The 13,198-nt window shown below is 48.7% G+C and overlaps 1 protein-coding gene across 1 annotated transcript; it reads left to right on the top strand.

The window, feature by feature from the left end:
- Positions 1 to 9,670: 9,670 nt before the first annotated feature.
- On the top strand, positions 9,671 to 12,307 carry LOC138064511 (cyclin-dependent kinase 4 inhibitor B-like). The gene is made up of 2 exons (XM_068927394.1): positions 9,671 to 9,992; positions 11,708 to 12,307. The coding sequence occupies exons 1-2, from the start codon at positions 9,795 to 9,797 to the stop codon at positions 12,026 to 12,028; spliced, it is 519 nt and encodes a 172-aa protein (XP_068783495.1). The 5' UTR covers positions 9,671 to 9,794; the 3' UTR covers positions 12,029 to 12,307.
- The last annotated feature ends 891 nt before the right edge of the window (positions 12,308 to 13,198 follow it).

Genomic DNA, 13,198 nt, shown 5'->3' on the forward strand with positions numbered 1-13,198 from the left:
AGACGCCGCTTCAGAGCTGAAGCACAGTGGCAATTGCAAAACTGATGAGAGAAGAATGGACAAGCAGACTTAGGCTGTGGCACTAAATGATGTGCCTCTGCAAACGGGACTGTCCTGCCAGCTGCAGAGACACTGTTGCTCAGCAGCGAGCAGTCAGCCTGGGGCCTGTACCTCAGGTTACAAAATTTTGCTCAGGGAACAATGGAAAAAAGGCTCCTGAGCTGTAAAATGCTAGACTTTGAAGGGATCAGGGTATGTAGAGTATGATCAGAAAGATGTGCTGAAGTAGTACATGCTGAGGATCAGTATGAGACTACACATAATCTGGAGGATGCACTGGACAAAACAGCAATCAGTAACTGAAAGAAAAAACAGCAAGCTTAGCAATTTGCAGTTGCAAATAATAAAGTTGCAAACAATTTTTTATAGAATTAGGTATTTTCAATCACATTCCACTCCTATATAAAACCTTGAAGAAGATATGCAAAATTTTATAGACATCTGCAAAACAGTTAGAGCTACCTGAGTCTACAGGAATGCTGCTTAATATGTACGTCTGCTACTATATGTAAGCTCTGTGCCATTCCAAGAGCAGAAGAAAGTGAAACACCTGTGTTTCCTAGGCAATAGCCTCTTTTGTGAATATGTAACTTGAAAGCAAACACGTTCCTCAATATGTTTGATAGCAGCCATCATATGCTGCCCCCAAAAAAACAAGACAGCATGTGATAACTCGTTGTAGCACAGGGCACTGCAGCATCAGCAGGCCCAACGAGAGCAGCTGATTAGTCATATCTGACCTCCACGTGAGGCAGCCGTCCCCAGCCGCTGCTGAGCTCCTGGAGGATGGGCCTCCACCACTGCAGGGCAGCAATAAGGGACTCAGAAGCTGTGCCTTGCCCTGAAACAGGATGCCACCAATTGGTTGTTCAGCAACACAGATCACTCTGAACATCTTTTGTTCACAGATGTGATCCATGTGGATTGCCAAACCTCTAATTTCTCCTCACTTTGAGCACAGTCTGTGGCCTGGAGCCAGGAAAAACAGCTTTACTGGGATGAGTTTAACAATAGATAGCCACACTATAAAGTGATTGCTAACTAAAGCTAAATGGAAATATGTAGAAGCATATTGTAATTCAGCAGGGTGAGAACTGAGGCTCGGCAAGTAACTGTTTTTTAGAAGAGTGTCTTCAGATTGCAATGATCTCAGTAAGGAATCCACTTCACATATCGCCCAGTAGACAGGATCTTCAACTTCACAGTGCCTCTTCCACAGTTAGAAGACTATACTGGTTGATAGAGATGATTTAACCCGTATTTCTGAACAGGCTTGCTCTTCTGAATAGTCTTACCAACCACTGTCTTTGAAGGAAACATTGGATATGTGTGAAGTTTATAACAAGTATGATAGAAGTTTAGCATGCTTTACTATTCAAATGAAAAGGCCATCTGCCAAAATTTTAAGGACAGAAAAGTTAGCAGTTTATGTGCTCTAACAAGACCAGGATAAATTACAAACAGCAGAGATCTCCTCAGGCAGAAACAGTTTCATTCTAAACCATCTCTTAACATGCTCTCTTTATCCCTCAAGACCATCTCAGCTATATGTGCACTGCAAAATATTTTGTACTGCTGGATGAGATCATATTTGTATTATTTAAAATACAAGAGTGGCAGCATTGCCAAATTACAAATCTGAAGTTATGTTAAAACATCTAGTGTCAACACATCCTGATTTTTCCAAGCTGTTCTTAAAATATTTGACATACGTATTGTTTTTTAACATACTTGTTAAGAAAGAAAGAGCAAATTTAGTCCATATTCAAAAGGTTATTGCAAGACGAACAGAAACTAAAACTTCTCACTATGCTTTCTTCTCTCCTATCTCATCCTTTCTACAGCATGGAAACCTCTGCTTTGGCCTGCCTAGCCTTCGGTTTTGACCAAAGACTCAGATGTCTGCTAAACCTCCACAGCTGTGTTTCTGCCTTCTAGCCTCTGCAAAGAGGCTTTGAATGACAAACAGCAAAAGCCGAAGTCAGTGGGAAGACTTTTTTTTGATGTTTGTAAGACACAATGGAAAGCTACTTTCCAACAAAAGAAAATGTAGACTAGCTTTTCAGAACATCAATCTCTCATTTTGGAAGACTGTATGAAGCTTGGAGAACGAAGAAAATTGTGACATACCAAGAGGCAAGGAACTAAAAGTTCAGTATTTGTAAAGGAACTACCTGAGCAATTAAAAATCTTATTCTGGTTTTCAGTTAAACACCCACTTAGTTCCAGCACTTAGTGAATATTTTGGAGAAAGGATGCTGTGATTAAGGTTAAACTATTGCTCCACAGCTGTGATCAGTTTTTGACTACTCTGGTGTTGCCAGTTGGGGGAGTGATATTATCCTATTTCCTTCTTTTAATAGCCCCAGTTTCTGGACTTATAGAATTAGGTATAAAAAAACAAACAAACAAACAAAAAAGCTGAGCTTTCTACAATGTATTTTAAAATCTGAACCCAGGAACTGATATAAATAACAGACAAACTAAAAATCACCAAAATGTTTACCCTTTAAGATGTGATAATGCAAAGCATGTTTTATAAATGCTCACAGCTTAGGCTTGACAATAACCTGGACTAAAATTTTACAGCTCTTTGCATTCTCAATAGTCTGTCAGCCAACTTGGGAAGATCAAGTTTGATATTCCTACTGATTAATTTTCTAGATGATCTACAAAGGCAAGTGGCCTAGAGGGAAAGAAAACTCTTGGGTGCTTTTCTTGTTATTATAAATCCATGAACTTTACAGAAGCAGGACAAAACTAATTTAATATAAATTCTTTGCAGGTCAGCTTTAAAAAAATGTTTTAGCCTCCTCCCCATGCTTCTTATTCAAGGTAGGGCATGTGCAAGCTTCTCTCTCCCCTCAGCCACCAGGTGAAAAATCCAGAAACACTCACTACACTCTCAGCTACCAAAACTGTCTCTGCAATCAGCTGACAAGATGTCTGGAAAAAAAAAAATGAGGAAAATAATTGGTCCTTGGTGTCCATGGGCTCAGAGAAGATAAAATTTCATATTCAAACATTTCTATATGTTGAAATAAAGTGCTAAAGTGCAGCCCTTTGGAATAATTCACATTCACATGAGCGTGAGTTGACTATATCTAGGAAATATTTTCCTTCTTTGCCAGTAGAAATACAAATACCTAGGTGTAGTGATATAGCTATTGATAATAATAACTACTACAAGATTAAACTGAACCTTCAGATCCCCAACATGTCTTTACATGCAGCTAAACGCTAGTAGACATCAGCAGCTCTTAGCAACTGAACTCAGCTACAGGACACTTTGTTAAAAGCACCATGTGACTGATTCCCCAAGTCAATCTGATATATACACTAAAACTTAAGCAGAAGAGTTAACAGTATAAATCTATGTACGCATCTTGAGGACTGGATTAAGTGCTCAGTGTAAATGTCTTCACTAGTTTATGTAATGCAATGACATACCCGTTGATTGTGGAAGATGCATGACGTGTGCATGTTTGAAGCACTGTTTTAGTCTCGATTTCCATGTTACCTAGCTCTCTCCCGGCTTTAGGCACTCAGAAGATGACAGTGCCCTGCAACTGCAGAATGCAAAGCCTGTCAACAAGGCACACAGTAGCATTTAGCATTTGACTTTATACATTGCAAGCACAACACACGTCCTTCCCTCCCACAGACCCAGGAGCACAATCCTTACACATATAACAAAATGAGTCACAGAGACGGAGTAACTTGCTTAGGGCCATACCATAGTTACATGGTGAGAAGCTGAGCATTACTGCTGAGTCTCCAAATCATTCTGCTGCATGGACACCACAAAAACAAGCTGATTGTGTGTTAGACTTTCTTAACTGGAGAATGAGTCCTGCGTCCTGCATTGCTGTCTTCCTCAGCAGTCAGCTAAACTTTTGGGTTTGAAGGCATATAGAAACAAATCAAAACCATAGATGCAGACAGCACATTTCCTGATGCTGTGGTTCATCAGCATTTCCATCCTACACATCACAGGAAAAAGAAAGATAATCTCATTGAGCCATCTGTAGGTCAGGAAATTGTTTCTTGTGGAACAAAACTAAATGCTTTGTAGGAAAAACAGAAATAGCTTACTAGGAGACAGTGCACTAGCTATAGTACCACAACCAGCATCTCCATGTGCTTATGCCTCTCTGATACATGAAAGTCATTGATTTGCTTGCTATCTGAGTGCTCCCTGTACCACCAATTGAGCTATTCTGGGGAAATAGTTAGTTACAGAGCCCTGAGAAAGCAAATGCTATATCCAGCATGGTAACCAAACACAAGAACACGTTTTAAGGTCTCCTTCACTGAACTTGTGATGTTTACACATTCAATATGAATAACTGCACACATAGACAGCACATCACAAACACAGCTAGGCAGATAGCCATAAAATAGTTAGAAGTGTGTCTATGCAGTGTTTGAAGTGCTCATGGTCACCTTGTTTGAAAGAATGGATAAAGAGCAACTGCAAAAAAGAGAAGAGCCACTTCCATGACAGTGTCAATACTATTAAAAAGAGATAAAATAAAGTTTGAGTTAGTGTTTATACTGCCACCTGAAAGAAATCCAAATCCTATCCGTGCATCCTTTCTGATCTTTAACTGGCTGTTTCCCTATCTATTTTGATCCATGACAAGGAATGTTAAATCACTGGTGCTGACTATCTTTCTACTCTTGCCCAGCAATATCCCTGAATCTCAGTGGTACGTTCCGATCAGTCAGGAAGTGTGCAAGTGTCAGCAGCAACCACAGCTCTCAGGCCTCAATCTGGTTCCCTTCCTCTTTTCCAGTGAAAGAAATCCAACTAAGGAAAGAACGGGACACCTCACTGCAAACATATCTCCCCAAAGGGCGCAGATTGGAAGAAGATAAATCTGTGACAAGCCTGATAACTAGCCTAGTGCTTTGGCAGCTCAAGCAGAAGAAATTAAGGAAGAGAAAGTCAGATTCTTCCTTGCTAGGGCGAAGTCTCTCTGCTATCAGCAGATATTACCTGAGAGGAGTACTGAATGCTATTTAAAGGTAAGCAGACTCCCCTAGCTGACCTATCACCACTGCTGGTGGCAGTCAGTAGGAGAAGTGACCTGGGAGCTGCTGATGTTCTGACACTGCCACTCTTGCAGGCACATGAACACCTAAGAATCCCAGCTTGAGGATTTTAAAGCTATTTTCTTCATTTGTTGGTGTTTGTTTGTTTTGTTTTGCTTTGATTCAAAACCTTACTATTGTACCCCCAAATATTCCTGCTATCCAATGTTATTCCACTCTTCTCAGGAAATAGCTCTGGTATTCTCCAACAGGAGTCAATGATGTTTATTCTCCACAGCGAAAGCAGTAACATAACTGACAATTGTAATTTTTATTAGCACCAACCCTCACATTATTAGAACATGATATATTAAGCTTATCCTGCAGGACAGTACCACTTTTTCAGGTTTTTCAAAATCCACATCTCTTGAATCTAGATTTAATTTTATTATGGCACCGAGTTGCTTGTAAAATAATGTTTTTGAGAAACTTCAATTTCTCTTCAGTCAGAACAGTGAAAACTGTGAAAATTTGCTGTGAGTAACTTTTTCCTTTGCGGTAAGCTGCTTTGGAGTACTATTGACCTGATTGCACATTATGCATACTAATAATTATCTTCCTGGATCTCTCAACAATTTTTCCATTTGACTGTAGAAATCGATATTATTGTAGTCCTTGTAAGGTACGTCTGATTGCCACAGGATTTGTATTTAATTGGCATTTTGTCAGTATTTTTATGCATATTTATTAAGCCTGCAGTACTCATCTGTAATAGAGTTATGAAAGACATGATGCATTCCTAAATTATCATTTTAAGGTCATTATTGCACAACTTATCCTTGCACAATTAACTTCGGAACCGGAATAAATCACTTTGAACTATGAAAGCCTTAAAAGCTATCACTGGTTGGACAGTGAAATTGTCCTTCAACCAGTAACAAGCGTATTCAGAAAGAAGATAGTGTGTGTGACTTCAGCTCTAAAGCCAAGCAGTTTTAAGGTGAAATACCATATTTTCTGTCATTGGCATGTTTTTGCTTTTTGTCCTGGATAATAAGCATTTGTGAATTTGCTTGGGCATCTTTTTCAAGTGTTTTAGCCTGTAGGGTTTTTTTTTTTTTCCTAAAATTGTGGGGTGGGTGGGTTTTTTTGACCTTCTGAAAAAAAACAGGAATCAACACTTACTCTGTCATTTACTTACGCTTGAACAAAGTTGCTTCTTGAGGTTTATATGAAATACTGGCCTCTTTTGAAAGCAATGCAAAAGAAGATTTTGGTTTTAATTATCTTATTTACCTCACAGCCTTGGAGTGACAAGTGACTTAAACAAAATGAATAGAAAGCTTATCTGCTTTAGACGTCATGTTCATGCTCTTTGTTAATGAAAAAAATGTGTCCTGCTTAAAATATTTATACAGTTCCAGTAAACATGGGCTGATTCTCATTACCTTATGAATAGACTGGCAACAACAAAGACCCTTCAAAATTCTTTTCCCATTGCTAGCGCATGGCTTTCCTGTAACTGAGAATCAGGCTCTGAATACTGCATCTACTGAATTGATTCTGTCATGTTGCTATTCACTCCAGCTGTTGCTAAAACTAATTTCTAGTCTTTTAAGACTTAACTATACCTTTAACTAATGAAGGTTTTCCACTGTGCAGTGGTCTATATACCAGGGTGTACAGATTCAACTTTTCTTTTTGTTTTCTTTTTAACTCTACAGCTCTGAAATATCATTATTTTCCCATTTCTACGCCAGCCAGCACTTCAATAGCAAAATCACTATTAAAGAAGGAGGAAGGAGAAACCAAAACATTAAGAAACCACTGAATTATATATAAATGCTGAATTATTCAGCCAGAAGCAACTAGTTACATCATGAAGCACTTTATCACGAATGGAACTCTACTCATTTCCATACATCTGCGTACAAAAAAAACCTAGTCAGTGTGAGTGAAGGAGCAGAATTTGGCACTAGCTTAACGAAATTATAGGAACGTGCCAAGCACTGCAAATAAAACCAGAAACAAATGTAACACTTTACACAGACCAAGTAGCATTATTCTGTTTGTTGCTAGTGGAAATTGTCTGCATCATCCATTACTAAACAGAGAGCTTTCTTAATAGCATGACTATGCCTTGCTAAAGTATGAGGCCAAGAAAATTTTTTTTGTAAGATGTAGATAAACAACTGGGCATCGTGAATGGTAAATGACTGAAAAACAGAACGTGTATATGGAGTAGAACTGGCATCACAAATTTCCCAAGAGAATGAACTTAGAGAGCCAATGTATCCTAAGACACATGGAAATCCAAGGTGATGAAACAGGTCACTTTCATGACTTGTCACAGTAACAGAAGCAAGGGCACTTTCATCTGCCTCCTATTTCCTCTGAATATTTGTACAGTACCAAGCACAGTGAGACCTAAGAAATCTTGAATTGCCTTTTTAACACAAACCCTCCACTTATTCGTAAATACAGCAAGACTTCAAAATAAACGTGAGCTTTGCAGCACAAACACTCCATTTTCATGTTATTATAGCGAGCTTACAAGCAATAAAAAATTGCCCAGCAGTGCACCTTATCAGCACAGTGATTCTGTTGGTCCAGCAAGGTTGTCAGCTCCTCCATGTTTTTCTTCCAGAGAACTTTGATCAAAAAGGCAATAGTTAATATACTGAGGCTTGGGGACTGTGAAAATGAAGACCTCCAGTCCAAATCAGAGCTTTGTCTTCTGAAATGCTTGCGAATGAGTTTTCGTTTCACCAGACTTGTTGCAAGCTGACACGGTAGGAAGCATGGTGGCAGGAGGGAGCGGCTTTTTTCTGTGGTCCCACAGGGTCGGGCGCAGGAGCGAGGTCCGCAGCGGCGGAAACGCGGCCGCTCTGCCTAGCGGCTCCCGCGGGCGGCGCGGGGACGCGCGTGTCCGGCCGCCGGCGGCCGCCCCGGCCTGTCCCGTCGCGGCGCCGTGGGCTGCCGCGCCGCCAGCGCGGGGAGCTGTCCCTGGTGCTGCCGCCTCCCCCCGGGCCCGCCGCGCCCCCGCCCCGCCTCTCCCCGCGGCAGCAACCCGCCCCAAAAAAGAGCAGTTTCGGGGCCGCGCGCCTGCACCGCGGCTTTGAAATACGGCTTGCGTAGCTCCGTTCGCCTCTCGCTTAGGACCAATCAAAACCACGTGAAAGAAAAGTATGACTCCCCATGGCAATACTGTGGGATTCAAGAAAAAAAAGGGGGAGGGGGGAATCTTGTCCATTTCTATTCTTTTGTTTGTAGGAAAGGTTCAAAGTCTCAGCCCGGTTTTTAAAAATAGCTGATTCAGGAGAGAGGCGGAGACCTCCCCTTTGCGTTTCGTTTATGGCCAGAGGCTCTCTGCGGCTTTGCATGCTGCCTTTTGCTGGGCGTCTGCACAGTTTCCACTCAAAAGAGCTTGCCGCGTGAATTGGGAAAAGGGGGAGGAAGCGTGGACACCGCCCCCTCCTCCACTTCTGGGGTTGCCGCGACGTGAACCTGTGCCCGGGGAGGGACGGAGCCGCGGCAGGGGAGAGCGCGGCTCCGCGAGGCCCGAAGGCGGACAGCGGACCGTGGCCCCCGCCGCTGGCCCACTCGCTGCCCCGCCGGCGCGCGAGGACCCGCGCACCATCGTCCCTGCTCCCGCGACCCAGGGGCTGGGGACCACAGGCCCCACGGCCCGGTAGTGGGGGGCGGCGAGGGGCCGCGACGGAGTGGGCAGTCGCCCGCTCGCCCACGGCGTCCCCCGAGCGGCTGCTTTAAATAAAGATTTTTTTTGAGAGGGTTTCCCTCTCCCACCGTCCCCGCCCCTCCTCTGCTCTCGAGCACGGGGCTCTCAGCCAGGGCTAAGCCACCGCCGAGGAAGAAGCGGAGGAAAAAAATAAAAAGGAAATAAAAAGGATAAAATGAGAAAAGAGGGGGGGGGAAGGGTGGAAAAGGGGAAAAAAGTGGGTAAAGGGGAAAGGGGGAAGAGAAAGGGAAAAAAATAAACAGAAACCGCGACGCCGGACGCAGCTAAGGCACTCCGCGCGGGGGCCCGTGAGTAGCAGGGAGCAGCTGCCTGCAGCCGGCCAGGCTACCAGCGGCGCAGCCTCCTCCCACGCGCAAAACGCTCGCCGCCGCCGCGTTCCACGCACTGAACGCTCACAGTCACGGCGTTCCACGCCCAGAACCACGGCGTCCCACATGCAGAATTCTCACCGCCGCCGCGTTCCACGCGCAGAACTCTCACCGCAGCGGCGTTCCACGCACAGAACACCGCCCCCCGCGCTCCTCGGCCGGGCGAGCCCCCCACCCTCGGCGCATGCGCCGGCAGGCCGCGTCGCCCTCCCCTGGCAGCGCCGGGCAGCCGCGGCCCCCTGCGTCCCCAGCGGCGAGCGCGCGTGTGACGGCGACACGAGCGGCCGGCAGGGGCGGAGCGCGCTGGGGCGGCGCGGCGGGGCGGGGCGGCACCAGCTGCGCGAAGAAAACAGGCCCCGGGCGCCCCGGCGCCGCTCGCGTCCCCGCAGGTGGAGGCGGCTCCCGGCGGCGACACAGCGACGGCCGCTCGGCGGCAGGGGCCGGGGAGCTGGCCGGGGGCGAGGGCGGGCGGGTAGTGGTCGGGCCGGCGCCCCGATGGGCTGGGGGTCCCTCGCGGGCCGGGATCGCGGCGGGTGCCCGGCAGCGCGGGACGGTGGTGCGGCGGCCGCATGGCTCCCCCGTGCCCGGCTGCCGACCGACGTGAGGCGCCGCGGCCGCGACGAGGCATGGCGCAGCGGGCGGGGAGTGCGGTGGCGGACGAGCTGGCCAACGCCGCCGCCCGCGGCGACCTGCAGCGCGTGAAGGAGCTGCTGGACGACGAGGCGGACCCCAACGCCGTCAACTCCTACGGCCGGACCCCCATCCAGGTAGGGCGGCCGGAGTGCCACGGCCCGAGGGGCTCAGCCCAGCATCCACGCAGTCCGGGGACCGCGCCCGCCGCACGCCGCTGCCAGCGCCGGGGCTGCCTCACTGGCGGCGCGCAGCGGGGCAGGCAGGGTGGCAGCCTGGCGCCTCCCCGAGGGCAGCCTGGGGTCCGCGGGCGCGGAGATGGCAGCGAAGCTAGGCCGCGGGGTTGGGCTGCAGGGCAGGATCCCGCTCCGGGGAGCCGCGGCCCCCGGCCGCCGGGCAAGGGCCGGCGGACGGCAGTCCCCTGCCGCTGTCGAGGCGGTGAGGGAAGCAGTGCTCTAGTTTTCTTGGAAAGGTGAAAGTCTATGACGGCCGCATCAGAGAATTTTTAGTTTTAGCAACCCTAGACTTCATTTTAACCAGCTGAGATGGTATGACTCAAAACTGAGAGCTTTAATGCTCATCCCCGCATAAATGTGTAAAAAAAAAAGTAAAGAGTCATCTTTTCAGAAAGAATTAGCCTTCTGTCATACCGTGTCTTCTGTTTTATACACCTTTTCCCCCTACTTTCTCCCACACCAAAGATCTTCACTGATCTTCATCATGTATTCACTGACCCTAATGAGCAGAAACATGCGGGTGCGATAGTCTTCCCCAGTAGAGCTCCCCAGGTACGCGGCTAGCACTTTCTGTGGGGTTAGTGTGCCTCCATTCTACTGATTCGTGAACGTTTTATAACGTGTAGTGCCTGGAGGAATACTGGAAACTAGATGTACACAACTAAGGAAATTTCCGGAGCGGTTCTAGCCAGCTTCGTTTTAAGTTTTCAAAATAAAACGAAACTGGAATAATCCCAGACGCTGTTTTTAAGATATACAGCCAGTGTGTGTAAAATTCTCTCCTATAAAATATCCGTGCAATATTTCACACGAAATACGCATATGACACTGTCTTCCGACATGTTTTTTTCTGTGCCTTTGCGCAGCATATGTTTAGACTGCGCTAGACGTATTACAGGCTGCACTGGGAAGGACCCAGCTTAGAAAGCAACTATAGCCAGTAAGAAGCTCCTAGGCATGTTGACGCCGTAGCGGCGACGGGGTTAGGAATAGAACTGCATTTTTAATCTCTCCGAAGGCAAAGGGAAGCGTGGGAGCCGCGCTACCGGGAGACGGACTTCCCTGTACGCTCGCATCCCCTGGCCGAGTACTCCACGGAAAAGCCCCCGGAGTAAAAGCTAAACCGCGGCGATGTCCCGAGACGATTTCCCGGCGCGGCCAGCCGCAGCAGGGACGTCGCAGCACGCTCACCGTTAAAAAGCAGTCTCCGAATCGCCCTCGGCTTGGGGGAGGAGGGGGTTAGAAGAAAGGGCCCATTTCTCCCTCTGCCCCGCACTCGTCCCCGCGCACCGCCGACCGGGGACCGCTCCGCTCCCCGCCGCTCTGTCCCATCCGTCCGGCTGGGTCCCGGAGCGGGGGGGGGGGGGGGAAAGGAGTTTCTCGCGGCTGCAAAGCGCTTCTGCTCGGTCCGCGGCGCTTCCTCAGCTCGTCTCTGGTTCTCCTGAAAGATCTTGCCTCTTGCTTCCCGGCGAGGAGACTCGCACTGTCCCGCTGCCAGGAGAGGAAAGCGGAGCCTGCGTGGGGCTGGCCGCCCCCGACCGGCGGCCCCGCGGAGCCGCCTCCCCGGGGAGGGGGCGGTAGCTCGGCGCGGCCCCTGACGGCGTCTCTCCCCGCAGGTGATGATGCTGGGCAGCCCGCGGGTGGCCGAGCTGCTGCTGCAGCGCGGAGCCGACCCCAACCGCGCCGACCCGCGCACCGGCTGCTTCCCGGCGCACGACGCGGCCCGCGCCGGCTTCCTGGACACGCTGGTGGCGCTGCACCGCGCCGGGGCGCGCCTCGACCTGCCCGACGGCCGCGGCCGCCTGCCCCTCGACGTGGCGGCGGGGGGCCCGCACGGCCCCGTGGGCCGCTACCTGCGGCACCAGCAGCCCCTCGCCGCGCCCAGCCTGCCCCCCGGCTGCGGCCCCCTGCGCTGTCCCCTCGTCCCCCGCCCCTAATTTATTGCCCGCGCTCCTCTTCGGACGCCCGAAGCGGAACGGTAATAATACTTTGTATGGCTTCCCCCACTTGGATGCACTGAGGACAAACGCAATACGTATTTTTCACATTATATTCTTTGCACATGTCCACACGAGCTTGCCCTCGAAATTTTGCGCCCCTCCCCGCGCCCCTCTCAGACGAGACACTCTGAAGAAATAGTTTCCGTAGACTGTGAATACATAAATGTGAAGGAAAACCTCCTCCCCGGATGACCCAATAAACCCTTCGTGCTGTGACAGGACTGCGTCTGGGCTTTCTGTGCACTCCTCCCCTCAAGTCCCCCGCCCGCACTCCCGAAGGGGCGGTGGAAAGCTGGGCTCTCCGCCCAAAGGGGATGGGAGAGGCTGGGGGCTCTCCCGGGCCCGACCTAGCTGCTCCCAATTTGATTTTAACTTAAGCTAAATAGGACTCACAGCGCTAAGCCCGATCCCTGACTCTTCCTAGCAAGACCGGCTGGGACAGCGGGGAAGTAAAGCTTCCTGCTGCGATCGCGGCTTTTGTAAATACCTTCTGAAAACCACGTAAGATGCTGTGCATGTCTGTGCACGGGCCCGTGGCGCATCCGTAGCTCGTCTCATGAAGGTAGTGTCAGTAAACATGGGACCTGGAAAGAGAAAATAAGGCATGATGTGTGTCTCTGCAAGCCCGAGATCGCCCTCGCTTGAAGTGAAGGGTGTTTTAGCAACTTAGCAGATGACCTTCCCTGAGTTAATTTGAATCTAACAATATTTTGAAAGAAATCGTGACGGTTACAAAACGAAGACTTCACGGCGCTGAAAGTTAAAAATTGGACGTCGAAGCTTAGCCCCAGGGTTTCCTCAAGCTGCTCGAATGTGGCACATTCGGCAAAGAAGAAACGAAGCCAGAAAGCTCTCACATTGTAACAATTGCGCTGCCTGGGCGGGGGGTCTTGTTTTCTCAGTTAAATATGTCAGACTTGATATGCATATTTCGCTGACTGCCCCGGCACGGAGAAGCTGGGAGTTGCCTCAGGGAAGTCAACAAGCCACAGCAAAAATCTACCCCTACCACGCAGAAGCTCCCGATCGAGAAGACCTTCCTCCCACAGCAGAGAGGCTGCAAAAAACACACCACCCCTGCAGACGCGCGGGTGTGCTCCTGCCTCT

The sequence above is a fragment of the Struthio camelus genome, chromosome Z (genome assembly GCF_040807025.1).
Source record: "Struthio camelus isolate bStrCam1 chromosome Z, bStrCam1.hap1, whole genome shotgun sequence".
Lineage (NCBI taxonomy): Eukaryota > Metazoa > Chordata > Aves > Struthioniformes > Struthionidae > Struthio > Struthio camelus.

Coding starts and splice junctions, on each gene's coding strand:
- LOC138064511 (XM_068927394.1), top strand. CDS start 9,795: ATGGCTCCCCCGTGCCCGGCTGCCGACCGACGTGAGGCGCCGCGGCCG. Junction 9,993..11,707: donor ACGGCCGGACCCCCATCCAG/GTAGGGCGGCCG, acceptor CTCTCCCCGCAG/GTGATGATGCTGGGCAGCCC.